This window comes from Canis lupus, chromosome 29 (genome assembly GCF_003254725.2).
Source record: "Canis lupus dingo isolate Sandy chromosome 29, ASM325472v2, whole genome shotgun sequence".
NCBI classification, from domain to species: Eukaryota; Metazoa; Chordata; class Mammalia; order Carnivora; family Canidae; genus Canis; species Canis lupus.
This window is the reverse complement of record NC_064271.1, coordinates 16,318,090-16,336,009: the sequence shown is the minus strand read 5'-3', so window position 1 is coordinate 16,336,009 and position 17,920 is coordinate 16,318,090. Positions and strand designations below refer to the sequence as shown.

The following is a 17,920-nucleotide window of genomic DNA, read 5'->3' as shown; positions in this document are numbered from 1 at the left end:
AACTTTTCAGGAAAATAGATTACATAGCAGATCATACCTAAAAAAGATTCTTTAAATCTTTTGCAAAATTTTGAAGAATAAAGACTGACATTTCTTTCCATGCTAAGACTGAATTGAGGGGGTTGTGGTTAGAAAACTTATAAACTGCCTCTACAAATCTACGAACAAAGTAGCTAAAAAAAAATGGATTTTAAAAAATTGATCATAAATATTTAAGTATTTTTAAAATATTGTTTAATAAAGAGAATCACAATGCCATTATCCAAACATGTTTATAGTGATTATTTATCATTATCTAGTTGGTTGAAATAATTGACTTTTAAAAGTGTCATTAATTGTAAAGTGGAATGTATAGTTATTTTAGTAATTTTCATATCACTATTAATATTTCTTTCATAGTCAAATTGTGAATGGGAAACAGTGGTTTATGGAAAGACAGAAGACCAACTTATCATGACAGAACAAGCAAGAAGATATTTGAGTACTTACACAGCTACCAGCAGCACTTCAAGAGCTCTCATACTGTAAACGTTATTAAAATCGATGAAATTCCCTACTTTGTTACTGTATCCTATACTAAATTAGGTTGCAATGAAATTTTTGTCAATTAATTGTTTTTAAAGTTTTAATACAGCCCTAAAATGGTTTGCATCTTTTTTCATATTGGGGAAGCAGGAAGCCCAGCCACTTAAGTAAGGGGTAGGTAATTTCATGGTTAATTTTTTAAGAGATGAGATTTAAAAAATTGTTTTTAAAGAACAAGATCAGAAAACCATATTAGAATGTTATGGATATCCTAAAGGTAAATTCTCACATATTTTCTTTAGAAGATGTATGTTGCTACTCTCTTGATGCTGCAGTTTTGTTACAGATAGGTTTATGAGTATGTATGATTTTTGAAATTAGTCTATGTATGGGAAGCACACATGGTTTTATGAAGTACTTTTGCCTACGTGCTGATTTACTTAAGCTACCATTTACAAAGAAATACAGTGGAAAGAAATTAAAAGAAGGAGAGAAAGTTGCACTACTAATTTTTGGTATTTTCAAAAACAATAAAATTAACTACAGTGTTAAATGTATTTATTTGAGCATAGTACTAAAAACAAAAAGCATTGAAAAAGGTTTTTTCCCTTATTAGTAAAGAGTCAGTATTTTCTTCATAAATCTCAGAAGAGCTGAGAGTTTTGTTGAATGTATTGTACAGTATGTAGGAGCAAGACTTTGTAAATTGGAGAGAAGTCTTTTTATAATTTATTTTCATTTTTAAAGCTTAAATGTAGATATTTATACCTATACAGGGTGTCTAGAAGCCAGTGTTGTTTCCTGTTATTTACAGCTAACATAAAGAACAATTTTGATGTTTAAGTATGAAATATGAAACAGTAAGTTATAGCTGCAAAGAATACAGTCTCTATACTGTATGTCACATCTACCTAAATATTGCACTATGCCCTTTAAATCATGTTGGTTATAAAATAGTTCTAAAAATGTACTAAATAATAATTTAATATTTTCTTTTTAAATTATATGGGGGGGTCATATAAATTAATCTGGTGATTTGTATATGTGTTTGAAATTTTTGCATTTTGTTTAAACAAATAATATGGTACTTTGGTCCCTAAAAACAGTCTGCACTTAGAAGTTTATTGTATTTACTCAGTGTTTCAGAGGTAGAGAACATTATCTTTTATTTATAAAAATATTTTGTCCTTTTATAAATGTTTTGTGTTTCTCTACAGGTTACAACAGTTGCTTCAGTTGCCTGTTTTAGGTGTTTGCACTTATTTCTTTTTGAAAGAATGTCTTTATTTGCTTTTGTGTAGAGATTTTATGTACTTTTTTTTTGAGACATATAATGGTGTGCTGTCAACTTAAACACTGACAGGCAAATAGAATTGTACACTGTAGTTGTAATTATTTATAATTGACACACTCTCTCCCTCTCCACTCCTGAAGTATGCTGCTATAGAAAATAGCAGAATCGGCTTGCTGCTATGAGAGAAGGAAAGAGCCACCACCACTTGCACTGTGTGAAAAGGTAAAAAGCAAATGATGGCAAGTTCTCAAGTTAACTTAATGGAATCAACCATTACCAGGCAAATTCTTGCAAATGCCAAAATACTATGCCTTAAAACAAAGACAGCTTAAGATTTTCTGATGTTTTTATGTTAATAGAAATGGTAATACTAAATATTTTAATGCCTAGCTCTTGAACAGTAGACATAAAAGGGTTTTAAGCTATTTAAATCCACTTGCTCATTTTTGCATATTATATGTAGTGAGAAGTGAAGAAAATGTGTGGTACTAAGATTATGCCTTGTTGATAACAAATGGATGAACCAATTTGAATCTTCTTAGTGTGTTTGTTAAGTCTGTTGATTGCTTCCCAATTAGTGAACTTCTCACAGAAATAACACTTTATAAAACCAATGATTGTAGCAAAATCATACTGGATCATTTCAATTTCAGTTACTTTGAACTAATAGCACATAATGGTTTTTGTTTGTTTGTTTGTTTGTTTTAATGTAGCCCATAGCCCTTAGCTGGTTTGGATGTACATAGTTTCCAGTCACCAAAGTATATCTTGGAAGAGCTATATTTTTTTAAAGCATGATTTTTCTTGAGCATTAAATTATCCCAAGTGTAATATATTGCAGATAAGCCTGGGCTTATTGGACATAGTACATATTTGGGTTGGTATTGGTTGAATCCTTTAGTTAACTGCTTTGTTGCTTTTTGCAAGAAGATTTTTAATCTTAAACATGTCAGGCATCTTAAGTCACCTTTACACTGTTGTGTTCATTTGAATTTCTTTCAGTATGTTACAAAAATGCCAGACATACATGTAGCAGCCATACTTGCATGGAAACTGACTACACATATATAATACTGCATTTTGTTGTAAGGTTTTCACATTAATACAGCAATTACCCTGACTAAATTGAGTTTTTTGATGTATGGGAAAACTTTCCATTGTAAGAGAATCTTGCATACAATGTTGACTATTAACATCCATAATAAAGCATCTGTGTACAAGCTGACTTGGCATTCCTCATTTCACTTTGGTTTTGTGTTTTATGGTATTGATTGAACCCTTAAGGACTTAACCCAACATTCTTTTTTTTTTTTTTAAGATTTTATTTATTTATTTATTCATGAGAGACACAGAGAGAGGCAGAGACATAGGCAGAGGGAGAAGCAGGCTCCTCAGAGGGAGCCGTATGTGGGACTTGATCCCAGACTCCAGGATCACGCCCTGAGCCAAAGGCAGACGCTCAACCACTGAGCCACCCAGGCATCCCTTAACCCAACATTCTGTTCTTAGACTTTTTTTTCTCCTTTAGAACTGTCTATACAGTTGATTTCACCTGTTAATACAACTTGACTTCCTTATCAAATTGTGGAAATAATTATACAGTCTCTTTCAGAGCCATATTTTCAACTGCTTTTAGATATTTCCATATGACTCTTATGTTAATACCTTAAATGCAACATGTTCTCTTTTTCCCAATTTGGACCTACCCTTCCTTTTCTCTCTCTTAGTGGTGTCGCCTTCCCTTCCATCACCCATTGAGAAATCTCCTGCCTCCCTCACCTCCCCAAATAGAAATCTGTTGTAAATTATCTACCTAGGGATACCTGGGTAGGTCAATGGGTTAAGCACCCTGTTCTTGATCTTGGCTCAGGTCATGATCTCAGGGTTGTGAGATCAAGTCTCATGTTGGACTCCATGCTCAATGCAGATGTCTGCTGAGATTCTCGCTCTGCCTCTCTCTCCCTGTGCTCTCTCTAAAAAGAAATACATAAAATCTTTTTAAAAAGTTCTTAGCCTGTCTAAGGCCATTGCTCTAAATCTATTCCTTCATCTCTTACTTGGATAGTTGCACTAATTACTCTAATTTCCATTCTATAGAAATATGAAGAAATTGTGCCAGTGACATCAGGGTGTCACCTGCAAGGCCAAATGGTCACCCAGTCAGGTTTGCAGTATTACATTGCCTCAGTGAATTCGTCACCATCTAGATTTTACCTTTAGCTTTTTAGGCTTAGAAATCTGATGGGTGGGATCCCTGGGTGGCGCAGCGGTTTAGCGCCTGCCTTTGGCCCAGGGCGCGATCCTGGAGACCCGGGATCGAATTCCGCGTCGGGCTCCTGGTGCATGGAGCCTGCTTCTCCTTCTGCCTGTGTCTCTGCCTCTCTCTCTCTGTGTGACTATCATAAATAAATAAAAATTAAAAAAAAAAAAAAAAGAAATCTGATGGGTTAAACCACCAAAAATGAGTTTACCCTTTAGTAGAATGCTTATCTCGAATATGCAAGACTGACACATGAAACTATTAATTTACAGTGAAATAACTACTGCAAAAGGATGAGGTACATTCTCTTATGTGAAAGCATAAGGAAACAAATATAAAAATTGTATATATCTGATCACACCTCTTCTGTTCAAAGATCTTCCATAGTTGTCTGTTGCCTAGATAAAAATAATTCTCCACACTTCCTAACCTAGACCTGTTGGATCTTCCAACAACATATATGTGTATGCATCAATCTCCATGCCTGTGTTAGTAATATTTTCTCTGCATGATTGCTTTGCTTTGTCTCAGCCTGTTAAAATTTTACTCATCCTTGATGGCACAGATCTATGAATCATTTCCTGATTATCATAGTGCTTCCATAAAACTTTCCCCCTAGACTTTGTTTTGAAGAATGGGAATTGCTATTTATAGCTCCTTGTCTAGCATGGTGCTTAGAAAAATCTCAGTAAGTGTTAAATTGAAAGAATTTTAAAAAATTAGTCATGGCTCTATCAGGGAATATTAGCCATATTTTACACAACAGATTGATTATAAATAGTTTTGGCTTCTATCTACATGAAACTAGTTTTACTTTATCGTCAATAAACTATTATTTTGTGAAAATCTTTTAGCTCACTTTATAATCACGTAATTTCTTGCTTGGTTTATGCATCTATAGAGTAATAGACTTGTCCACCAATCAGACCTTTAATTATAATGTAAAACAGATGGTATTTTTTTTAAAGATTTTATTAATTCATGAGAGACGTAGAGAGAGAGAGGCAGAGACATAGGCAGAGGGAGAAGCAGGCTCCATGCAAGAAGCCTGATGTGGGACTCAATCCCAGGACCCCAGGATCATGCCCTGGGCCGAAGGCAGGCGCTAAACCACTAGGCCACCCAGGGATCCCCCAGATGGTATTTTTTGAAGAGGTACTTCCCACTCTGTGAAAAGTGAAAATTTATTTTTAACTAGTGGAGGTAAAATGAATCAAGTGAGTTTCCACTGGAACATTATACTTTCCCCTTCCATGGTGCTTTTTTTAAAAAAAATAATAGATATGGTCAAGAATATGAAATATGTCAGCAGAAAGCCAAGTAAAGTGTACCAGGAGAAAAATTACTCATGGCTGACATGTGTTGTCGAGAGAATGTTTCTGAAAACTTTTTAGCATCTTGGCATTAGTATGTTTTTTTTTTTTAATTTTTTATTTATTTATGATAGTCACACACACAGAGAGAGAGAGAGAGAGGCAGAGACACAGGCAGAGGAAGAAGCAGGCTCCATGCACCGGGAGCCTGATGTGGGATTCGATACCGGGTCTCCACGATCGCGCCCTGGGCCAAAGGCAGGCGCCAAACCGCTGCGCCACCCAGGGATCCCCCGCATTAGTATGTTAAAAGCTGTTGCTTTTGAGCAAACTCAGTATTAAAAGAAGTGTACTATATATACTACCCTTATTTCTGAAGGTCTCAGATCTGATGTGCTTATGCTGTCATTTTACTACTGTAATTTTGCTAACCATACCTCAAAAGGTTGGATCAAATTCTGACACAATTTCCTAAGCCTCAATACAATTAGCACTTATTTATTCGTTCAGCTAGCAACTAATACTTAACCAAGTGTTTACAGTACCTGGTGCTTGGTATTGGGGGATACTATGGTAAACAGGACATGACCCTTCCCTTAAGGAAGCTGATATTCTAGAAGGGGATCCAAATAAGTATGTAATGGCATCTCTTAGGCTGAAAAATGAGATGGATCAAGTAGTCAAGTTTCCTCTTATATTTGTAAATACTCATTTGGAAATTTGGGCGTTGCCTAGATAGTGTGAATTTCTTTTCCCCACATACTATGGAGAATTGGTTAGCACCACCCAGGGATCTTGCACCACCCAGAAGTTCACAGCCTGAAAGTTTGAGTATGGCATAGCAGCTGGAGCCATGTGCCAGTCGCAAACATGTCACTTATTCTTCCTGACAACTCTATTAGGTAAACATTGTTATAATCCACTTTTGTGGATATGGAAACAGGCTTAGGTTAGGAGACTTGTCCAAAACATACAGTACAATGTCGAGCTGGAATTCATTCAATCATCTGAGATTTGGGTTGATTCTTTAAAATTAAGCATAAGGGTGAGGAGTACAGAGTAGATGATTTCATTTCTATAAAAGTACAAAACAGGCAAAAATTATGCTATTAGAAGGTAGTGGTTACCCTGGACGGGAGAATTATTAAAAGGAGCCTTGAGGAAGGGGTCTTCTGGAGTGCTACAATGCTCCATTTCCTGCTGTGGTTGCTAATTTTGTGGATATGTTTTTAAGTTTGTACAAATCCAGGCTCTTCTGTATGTATGCACATTATGCTTCAATAACAAATTTTTTTAGAATTAAGCTTTGGTTGGATAGTAGAGGGAAATAAAAGTGCTCTGCCAGAGCAAAATGTAACAAATTGGCCCTTACATGGTTCCCTTCATATGCTTATAAGAGTCTACAAGAGTTATGCACTCAGCTGAACTTCTCACTGTTCTTCTCTAGCATATATTGAGCTCATTTCTTCTGGTAAAGTAAATTTATGCAAGATTTCTACATGAAATAAGTGAATATTTCCTTGGACTGTATATGCCAAACATACCAAATTTTTATTTTAAGAGCTTACTCCACTTCATTGCATGAACTCTTTACTCAAGCCAAACTAAACAGTCACAGTTCCCCATAAATACTCCACAATTACATTTTTCAACTTCTGCTCAGCCTCTTGCTTTTACTCCCACCCCACTGAAATGTCCACATCAAGTTACTAGTAACCAAATAACCATCTATCTCATGTGGTCCACTAGGTGTTTTGCACCTTCTGAACTGCATTTCTTTATAGCACAATGTGTTACTGTCTTTTCAGTGCTTGTGTTCTCTTAACCAGCATTCACTTAATTCACTCATCTGATTAACCTGCATTCCTCATTCCTAAATTCTCAAGTTCCCTGTCACCAACGGCTAGTAGGCTAGCAGACCTTCTCTAGTTGACTAAACACTTTTTGTTGAACGAGTGCAAATATTGATAGATGAGAGAGCTTCTACATTTTTTAATATATCCAAAATATTTTAACATTTAATATACATTATTAATAAAGTATTTTACATTCTTTCCACCACTCCTCAACCCCTGCTATATTCTAAGTCTTTGAAATCCAAAGTGCATTTTACACTTAAAGCACATCTCAATTCAGACCAGCTACATTTGAAGGGCTCAATAGACATGTGTCAAGTGGCTAGTGCACTGGGCAATGGAGTTTTAAATCACTAGGAATTCACAGAGAAAACGTTCTGTAATTCAGAGGAAACACTACCTATTTCAGGCCACAACAGACCAATTTAGTAAACTACAGCCATTGGAATCCTTCCTCTCCACCTTCCTTTCACCCTGGGTCTTTTTAAGTTCATTCATTTAATCCCAATTCTCCTTGCTGACCTTGAGACATGCCTGTCACAAGCTTCAGTTTCTTCATTAGTAAGATAGAGGTCTACTACCTTCTTGACTTCCATATTACTGTCTCTTTCAGTGGATTGTAAGCTTTCTGTAGGAATGTATCCAGCATTAGCATACTACCTGGAACTATGCAAAATACAAAGGATATAGCAGTGAGCAAAAACAAGCAGCCCTGCCAGCATGCTTAAATTCTGAGAGGGGAGGTAGGACTCCAAGTGAATAAAGGAGAAAAGATGGTCCCTTGAAAGGTTATGACCAAGGAAACTGATGTGTTTTCCTCGGGAGAAAGTTATGTGTGAAGTGAGATCTAGCAGATGGATAGGCATGAGGAAACTAGGTAAGGAGAGTAAGGCCCTGTGGAGGGAGCAGGCATTCCATATTCAAAGACCCCAAAGCCGGAGTGAAATGGTGAGATTGGTAGAGGAGGACAGTGCAAAGAATGCTCCTGAAGAAGTGGACAAGCCCTGGTAGGCCATATATTCCCTGAGAAACAGTGTGATGGAGATGAGCATGCAGGATGTGTGTTGGGGAATCAACACCTGAGGAAGGGAAGGGAGCAGGATTGGGCAGAGGGAGAAGCTGGCCACAGTGCTGTCTGATGAAAACGTTGGCCAACCCCATGGGGAGCTCTGAGGCTCAGGTGGCTCTTCAAGATGTCCCAAGTTAGGTGAGGAGACCAGTTCTTTCCAACCCAGGGTCTCTTCTTGGAAGTGGGCTGCACCAGGAAGGGGGCCTGCCCTTGGGTGAGGACTTTCCTCACAGAGCAATAATTGACTTCAGTTTCTTTTGTGGAGCAAGAGGCAGGGTCATCTGCTGAGAAAGACAGGAGGAACTGATGGTGTGGGAAGCACTGCCAGAGATCTGAGGAGAGGAAAGAATGTTTAAATGATTGTTGAGGAAAACAGGGAAGGAATTTGACTAGGGAAACAGTAGAACTGCCAAGAAACGATGAGGACTTGTTTTGGCAAGCGTGAGTTCAGGCCCTCTGCTAGGTCCATAACGATGTTTTTGTGTTAATTAAGTTCCACTTGTCCCCTCAGCTGGGGAGCATGGCCACAGGCAGGGGCCCTGAAACGATACATAGTGATACGCATCTGCCTTGCCCTTGGCATCCACTGCTGGGGCCACTTGGTCCAAGGCATCCGCAGGAGCAGCAGACAGCATTTCCATTTGCCAAACAGACACAGCAGAAGGACTGAGAGGCGAGGTTAGTGTGGAATATTATCAAGAAAGCTGGTTTATAGAATAAGCAAGATAACCTCAACTGGAGGTCACTCTGCCTCCTCTGAATTTCCATTGCACTTTATCTGTCCCCCATTTGTAGTTGTCATTACTTTTGTCCTTTGTTAGAGCTTTTTGTGTCTGCCTTGGCTCCACTTCTAAATTTGCAGCTGAGAGCTCCAGCTCCTAGTGTGCCCTCAACAAATATTTTTTCAATGTTCTGGAGAACTGTCTTCTGGTTTTGGGCTCACCTACAGTGACTTGATTTATAGCTTAGTCGAGTATTTGTTAGTGGAGGAGGAAGGGAGCCTGGATCCATGCCTGAGGTTCCTCATTCATTCATTCACTCAGCTGATATTGATCATGTCCTACTATAAACTATTAAGAATAAACCAGACCTGGTTCTAATTATGGAATTTAATGTTTAGTGGGGGGAATGTTTAGGGAAGGAAAAATTCTTCCTCTATCCTTCATGATCTTCCAGCTGGACTAAGCATTAAATTTACACAAGCTGGATTAACAGAGAAAAACCCAAAGTTTTATTATGTGTGCACAGAGTCTCAGTAATAGAATCTGAGACCTATGGGCAGCCCAGGTGGCTCAGCAGTTTAGCACTGCCTTCAGCCCAGGGCATGATCCTGGAGACCCGGGATTGAGTCCAACATCAGGCTCCTTGCATGGAGCCTGCTTCTCCCTCTGCCTGTGCCTCTGCCCCTCTCTCTGTGTGCGTCTCTCATTAATAAATAAATAAGGGATCCCTGGGTGGCGCAGCGGTTTGGCGCCTGCCTTTGGCCCAGGGCGCGATCCTGGAGACCCGGGATTGAATCCCACGTCGGGCTGCCGGTGCATGGAGCCTGCTTCTCCCTCTGCCTATGTCTCTGCCTCTCTCTCTCTCTCTGTGACTATCATAAATAAATAAAAATTAAAAAAAAATAAAAATAAAATAAATAAAATTAAAAAAAAAATCTGAGACCTAAGGAAATTATCAAAGTAGTCAGTTTTTATACATTTTAGACGAGACAATAAATCTGTGAGGAATTGACAGGATAAAGAAAACAGGTGTTTCAGAATTTTAATTAGTAGGGAATTCTAAGTAAAATTAAAGCTGAGATAGTTGATTAGAAAAAAATAAGATTTGTTTCTACAGTTTTCTTGGCTTTTAAAGTCCCTATCTCTGGTAATAAAGATGGCTTTTTACTTCTTAGGACAGGGAGGTTATTTTTCATATGGGAGATTTGTTTCCTGCTTTTAGGGGGACAGAAGAGGAGATGAGTATCTTCACATCATTTTTCTTAAGTAACTTTTATTTAAAACTATCAAGATGTAAAAGGTGCACATCTTGTGGTGTCCTGCCCTTGGCTCCTACAGTGGGGAGAGAGACACACTAAACAAATAATCACGCTAATGAGTATATAACTACAAACCAAGGTAAGCATTCTGAAGGAAAAGAATACAGCGTTTTATGGAGGTCTATCATAAAGGGCTCCAGCTATTTGGGAAAGACCTTCCCAAAAAAAAAAGGAAAATCTTTTTCTTGAGGAAAAGATTTTCCTCAAGAAATGATGCTTGAGTAGAATCCTCAGCTGCAGAATGGGTTAGAGGAAGAAAGATAAAATATAAGAATATGAACAGAATGAGGCTAGGAATATTTATTGGTTGGCATTGGCTATCCAGGCTCTATGCAATCTTTCAACAGGGCAGGGTTTCTTGGCTTCTACTGCATCTGCTAAAACAATGCATTTCAAGATCAGAGGTCACAGCTGCTGGGAATGAGGATGCATGGCTGGATTTGATCTCTGTGTCTTTCAAAGTCTCGGGAGGGCGCAAGAACTATGGCACCTGTTTGGGCAGTGTTGGAAGAAGGAATGCCAGCTCTTAGGACAAACCCTTCGATCTTCTGCTTCTCAATTAGCAACTGTAGCTACTTCTGGCAGAATCTTCCCCTACAAATGTCTACAATCTGTCAATATAGCTGTGTTGACTCTGGAAAATCAAACCCAACATATACGATGAGGGCTTTATCAGTTATTATAATTACCAAAATATTGTGTTTACTATTAAGTCCTACAGGAGTCTGGAGTTTATTGAAATAGTATTTAAAAAAAACCCTGAAATGACTTAAATGTATGTAAAGGCAGTTATTGGGGAAACTCTTTAAAAACAATGTAATGATAAATAGTCTTCTGGATTTTCCATAGGTAGTTTTTTAACTTCGAGTTTGGTTGGTTTCTTATCATCCAGTTAGCTCTTGCGCCCATAATTTTGTCATTTCTGCTCAAGAACTATCAACTCATCCTATTCAAGTCACTGTGCTCCATTATTTTGGATAATAGAAGTTTGAAAGAGAAAGATCTTAGATATCTCTGTGAAAAATGAAATTATTACACTACACTCTGCTTTATTAGTTTCCTATTGCTGCTCTAACAAATTACCACAATTTATTGGCTTACAACAGAACATCTTTATTATCTTACAGTCTGGGATTCAGAAATTTGATCTTAGTTTCATTGGATGAAAATCAAGATATGGGCCTTCATTCTTTCTGGCTTTGTGGGAGAATCCATTTCCTCGAATTATCTCACTCTTAGAGGCTGCTGTATGCCACATCTCATGGCTCTTCCTCCATCTTCAAAACCAGGAATAGTGGATGGTGTCTTCCTCATGACACATCTTCTGATGTTCCTCTTTCTAGCCAAATCTCCCTCTGTCTCCTTTGTGATTACTCTGGGCCCATGTGGAAAATCCAGGCTAATTTCCCCACATCATGACCCTGAATTTAATCACATATGACAACTCCTTTTTAGCATGTAAGATAACATGCTTAGGAGTTCTGAGAATTCACACATTGACATTTATGGAAGTCATTATTCAGCCTCCCATATTAGGTTATCACAGTAGTGTTTGGCAGAGGTGTGTCCATAGGCAGATTTTGATTAGTGGGCTCAACATAACATATTAACTACATAATGCTCAGAAATAGTAATCAATGAAAAGAAGCTGTCCAGAAGGCCCCTGATAAGGTGAACTTTATCTTAAAAGCTCCTTTTCCCCCCATTAGATTATTTTAGTTTCATTCTCATTTGTCACAATCTTTTTTTTTTTAATGTTTTACTTTTTTTTTTTCTTTTTCTTTTTCTTTTTTTTTCCTTTATGATAGTCACACAGAGAGAGAGAGAGGCAGAGACACAGGCAGAGGGAGAAGCAGGCTCCATGCACCGGGAGCCTGACGTGGGATTCGATCCAAGGTCTCCAGGATCGTGCCCTGGGCCAAAGGCAGGCGCTAAACTGCTGCGCCACCCAGGGATCCCCACAATCTTTTTTTTAAGCATGGATGAAGGTTTCTCTACTGTTCATTCATGTATCCAATAAATAGACGTTCCTTATATGTGTATGTGGGAAGCATTCTCCCCAGGCACGGGGTTGGGCACACTCTTCTTATTAGGAATCACCATTCATCAAGCTATAGTGATGTTAACAGATAAAAAGCCAGATCAGCTCAGCCTAATGTTTGAAAAATATAGGAGCCAAAATTCAAGATATAGAGAAGAAAACGATATTGAAACTTTGGGAAAAGCAATAGCAGGAATTAGCACAAACTTCTCATGCCTTTGGGCTGGAGTGGAAATATGTGGGCCAAGTATCTAATGAGAGGTGGAAGCATGAAGTTTACCATAGAATCAAAGTTGATTAAGTAGATATATTTTTTCCACTTTTATATATTTAATTTAAAATCGGAGGTCAATTCTAGCTCTTAAAGAATGCACAATTATTAGACATTTACTTTCAGTATTTAGGGAAATTTCCTTAGAAATATTCAATTATCTCCAAATATATATATATATATATATTATATATATATATATAATTTTTTTTTAAAGTAGGCTTCACACAGCATGGAGCCCAATGCGGAACTTGAACTCATGACCCAGAGATCAAGACCTGAGCTGAGATCAAGAGTCATATGCTTAACCAACTGAGCCACCCAGGTACCGTCTCCACGTATATTTTACTATTTATTTATTTTTAAAAGATTTTATTTATTTATTTATTTATTTATTTATTTATTTATTTATTCATAGAGACACACAGAGAGAGAGAGAGAAGCAGAGACACAGGCAGAGGGAGAAGCAGACTCCATGCAGGGAGCCCGACGTGGGACTCGATTCCGTGTCTCCAGGATCACGCCCTGGGCTGAAGGTGGTGCTAAACCGCTGAGCCACCCGGCCTGCCCTCCACGTATATTTTAAACATATACTCTTTTAAATACAAAAGAGAATTTTAGTAAAAGAAATCTTGGGAAGTAACAGCTATATCTCACAGTCTATTCTTTAAAATTAGTTAAATTGTTGGGGTGCCTGGGTGGCTTAATTGGTTAAGCATCTACCTTTGGCTTAGATAGTAATCTTAGGATCCAGGGATGGAATCCTGAGTCAGGCTCCTTGCTCAGTGGGAAGTCTGCTTCTCCCTCTCCTCCCTGGCTCATGCTCTCTCTTGCTATCTCTGTCTCTCTCTCAAATAAATAAAATTTTAAAATAAAAAATAAAATAAAATAAAATTAGTTAACTGGTAATTTATTTCCTTTCTCCAGTACTGAGAGGTGGTATGCAGCCCATTTTCCTGTTCCTTTGTCCCAGATCTGCTTGTGAGATCTTTTATAGGTTTGTTTCTCCTACCCACATTGCAGTTTTTCCTGATCATCCCTTCTTCCATTATTGTATAAGAGAAGGTAGCTGAACTGAGGTTGGAGTAGCTGTAATTGTTGAAGCATTTCTTTCACAAAGGCAGGACTAATACCAAGGTTAATTGTTTAAAATGGAATGAGACACCTGGCATCTCTTGCCTGTTTGGGTATTAGCACCTCTCCCCACATTGTGTATTATTTCACAGATACCCAATTAGTCCCTGTTTGCCAGAGCCTGTGGGATGTCGGGTAAAAAGCAGCCATATGAAAATGGTCCTTAGAGGAATCTATGTTGTAAACTGTGGAATAAATGACTTAGGGACAGCTTTCAGAGTTTTTGTAGCATTTTGGGAAAGTCAACCCCAGCAAAGGGGACCTTTCCTGGTGAGGAAGCAATAACAAGGCATAGTTAATTGAAATCTTTATGGGTTATTTACAAGATAAAAAAGATTGTGGCAGAGTCCCAGTAGTATGAAGAAAAGCTTTTCTATGTTGTCTAGTTTGGATTTCCCTTCATGATTTGTAAAAGCCAGATCGCCAAGTGTCTCTCTCTGATAATATAGGCCACCAGAGAGGCCAGCCCTGAGCAGTGTGCCCCTCCAGTGGGGCGTGAAACAGACATCTCCAGGCTTTTGTTCCATAAGCAGACCAGCTTGGGCAGGAAATTCATCTGAGACTGCTCCAAATTGGAAACTACAAAGTTATGAATGGCCCGTCTGCTCACAGGCCAGAGCCGTTGAATCTCTGGAGTCCTCTAACTTTTTGTAATTGCTTCAGCACATCCAAAAACAACCAAAAACAAACAAATAAACAAAATGAAACAAACTTCCAAAGTGAAACCCCAAATCAGATTTTCTTAGGCATTGTTTTCAGAAGAAAAAGTTAAGGAGGAACTCCAGATAATGAGTTGCTTTACCCAATCCCTATTTTTAGCCAAAAATTACTAGAGAAGGATTTGTAAAGAACTAACAAAATCTATTAGTCTAAAAATCCATTAAAACTGACACAGGAAAGGTATAGATAGTTGAAAAATGACACTAATCTAACCAAAAGTGAAATAGTCTCTGTGAAGAGCAGGAGCAGTATATGGAGCAGTAAGTAGCCTCCACCTCCAGATCATTGGCATTTGGAGAGTAATAACCAGCCTGTGTGGTGCTGCATGGATTCCAGTACTGATTTCTGTGTTATTTCATTTGGTTCTCATAGCAATCTCTGCAGGTGGCTATTATCTATTTTATTGACGAGGAAACTGAGGTCCAGAGAGGTTATGCAATCTGTCCAAGATCATAATGGCAGATATGGATTTACTGCAAAGCAAGTGAAGCTTAAGCTCTATGGCCCCCACTTGCAGGTCCCTTGTGAGTTCAGGAGTTGCATGGCATGAGGGGTAGGAGAAGAAGCCAGATTATAATCACTGAGCATTTCTGTATAAGCATTTCTGGTAAATTGCCTGAGGAGAGCTCAGAAGAAAAGATTGAAATCTCCAAATCTCCAAAAATGTGTTGTGATTTCCTTTTTCATTCCAAAGAAATATTTAATTCTGCTCTGAATTTTGTATTCTTAAAGAATCCCTTCCTCCCAATTGGAAAAGCTTTGGGTCCCGTAGGTCTATATCTGCCCCTGTGGATAAGTGATAAGAGGTAGAGCTGCATTTTGAATTTGGGTCTTCTGATTCCAAGACCTGTTCTATTTTTAGACTATGCAGAAACACAGCAAGATATAAATGGAATGTCAGGTGAAAAAATAAAAGCAGAGTATGAGAAGTATAATTGTAGTAATGTAAAATTTTTGTGTCTGGTAAGAAACTGAAAGGAAACACTTTCAAGCTAGCAGTGGATATGTTGGAATTTGTGGATTAGGAGAGGTCCCCCCCACAAAATTTTCTGAAATGCTAAATTACTTTATTTATTTATTTTATTTTGTTTTATTTTTTAAAGTTACTTTAATAGTATAGGACAAGACTGGAACTATAGAGGAATTATTTGCATTTGAATTTTTTAGTGGTTTAATGAATTGCAGGATTAGTTGTTCAAATTTTAAGTGTTGATAAAGCAAGGCCAGTTTACCAACAATTGAATTTGTGAATTCAAATTGCAAGAAGTAGTTTATTTTTTCTCAAGGTATTGGTATATGATTTATATTATCTTGGTAGAAGTAATATTGAATTTGACTTCCAAACACCTCTAGGTTGGATTTCTTTCGCAGCATGTCTTGATGTTCACTGTGCTTAAATGAGTTTTCTCATTTATGAAGTAGAGCTAACATTGCTTATCCCTCTTCTACATCTGTTATTTGGAGGTGGTGAAACTGGACAGGGGGTCAGAAGGCCAGGATTCTCATCCTATACTTGACATCAGCCTTGGTCCGTTAACTTAACCTCTCCAAATTACAGTGTCCTCTTTCATAAAATGGGAACCTCTGAGATAACATAAAATGAGATAATAAATGGAAATATGCTTGTCAACTATTGAATTGCCTACAAAAACAAAGGCATTCTTGTTGGTCAAATGAGCTATTGTATTATTACATCAGGAAAACAAGTCACTATTTTTTTTTTCCCTAGGCAAAGAACTTTATTAACCTTGTTTCCAACTTTATTCCCAGGCTTCTTCAGCTTAATTAGCTGCAAAGAATGAATTGTGTATAAGTAAAAACTGAAAAGAGCTGCAGTGTCCAAGGGGCCTAGGCTTAGGCTTAAAAATATTAGAGATCTAGATTTTATCAGATCCATGAACAAAATTTTAAAAAGCAGTCATAATATAAAATAGCAGCTGCCAGTAACTTCTTCCAAGTTTTATCTTCTTCAGAAGTTGACTCAGTTCAGTTTGCTTCATTCTTGGAAGCTTCATCAAAATTCTCCACAAGATCTGGAACTTCATCATCATCATCATCCTCTCTGGTAGCAAGTGGTGCTTTTCCATCCACAGATTGGGCAGAGCTTCAGCCAGTCTTCTTAAACTAGTCAGACTGTCTGCACCAAGCTGATTTAAGATACTAGGTAGCATTTCTGTCAGCTGCTTTGTCTCAGCATGGCCTGTAATGGTGAAAGCTTCGCTGCCAGTGATGCCTGAACTTTAGGGTTGTTAAAGTGGATCACTGTTCCTAGGTTTGTGAACATATTCACTTCTTCAATACCAGAGATATTGTTTATCCCTAACTTCTTTAAGGAGAACTGAAGTTTTTTATCATCTGCTGTAGCTGTTCCATGAACCACCTTCTTCTTTTGGCGAGCACTCCCTTTCCCACCAATATGCACTTGTGCTTGCAGTTTGGCGAGTTTCTCCTGGTTCATGATAGTTTCTTTCATCTCGTTGGAGTGGAAATTGGACTGCTCAAGGGGAATAGGGTTGGCGCTCAGGGGGTCTAGGGTGGACCAGATGAGATTAGATGCACACATGCAGGGATGCAAGATGGCCAAAACAAGTTATTCTAAATAGAAATCCTGTTCAAATTCTCAGAATAGGTTGTCCAACTAGCAGGGGCAAGGATAATGATGAGGGCAGGAAACCCTATCTGTCTCATGCACTACTGTAGTTTGAGTATATGGTGCAGTACTTGACATATAGTAAGTGCTCAAGTAAATTTTTGTGGACTAAATGTGCATCAGCATATATGCAAGAACAATTCAATTTTGCTCTACTCCAATGTTGGGCTCAATGCTAGAGTGTAATTTTGATCCATGATGTTGGAGGAATTGCATTTTAGAAAGAGAGAATAAGAATGAATGAAGGATAGAGAATGGAAAATTAAAGACATTCATAAGGAATGACAAGTAGCACACTTTGGTTTGAGTGTGAAGTGCAGAATAAGTAATAATACAGTGAAAATGCACATTAGGTTCAGATCCTGAAGGGTTTCTAAAATCCTGGAAAGAGGGTGAACTTTATCCTGAAGGAATTTGGGAGTTTATCCATCTCTGAGCATGATCAAAGAATTATTTTTATAAACTAGAGCCTATGTGTGAATAAGATATGGTATGTATTATTTCCATGGAAAAATGGGAAAATTTGTTCTGGCAACAGGATGAGAGAGGCCACTGAGGTGTGGTTCACTTAATGACCATTGGCTCTATGCCATAATGCAGCTAGTAATTAAAATTTATTCCCATTCAATTAACTGACAAATATTCATGAGTATGTCCTGTGTGCAAGACCCTATGGAGGCTGTGCGTAGCACTCACAGATGTGCAAGACAAAAGCAAATATTCACATTGCTTAAAGCTTCCCCAGA

The 17,920-nt window shown here is 38.0% G+C and overlaps 1 protein-coding gene and 1 pseudogene across 2 annotated transcripts in view; one reads left to right on the top strand and one right to left on the bottom strand.

Annotated features, from left to right (window-relative positions):
* MYBL1 (MYB proto-oncogene like 1) overlaps positions 1 to 3,044 on the top strand; it is a 37,130-nt gene extending 34,086 nt beyond the window's left edge. For both annotated transcript variants that reach the window (XM_025477878.2, XM_025477877.2), the window contains one exon: positions 400 to 3,044. In XM_025477878.2, the coding sequence (XP_025333663.1) occupies positions 400 to 528 (129 nt within the window). In that variant the 3' untranslated portion in view covers positions 529 to 3,044. The remainder of the gene's footprint in view (positions 1 to 399) is intronic.
* A 13,339-nt stretch (positions 3,045 to 16,383) lies between these two features.
* On the bottom strand, positions 16,384 to 17,001 carry LOC112678396 (transcription factor BTF3-like; annotated as a pseudogene).
* Between the last annotated feature and the right edge of the window lie 919 nt (positions 17,002 to 17,920).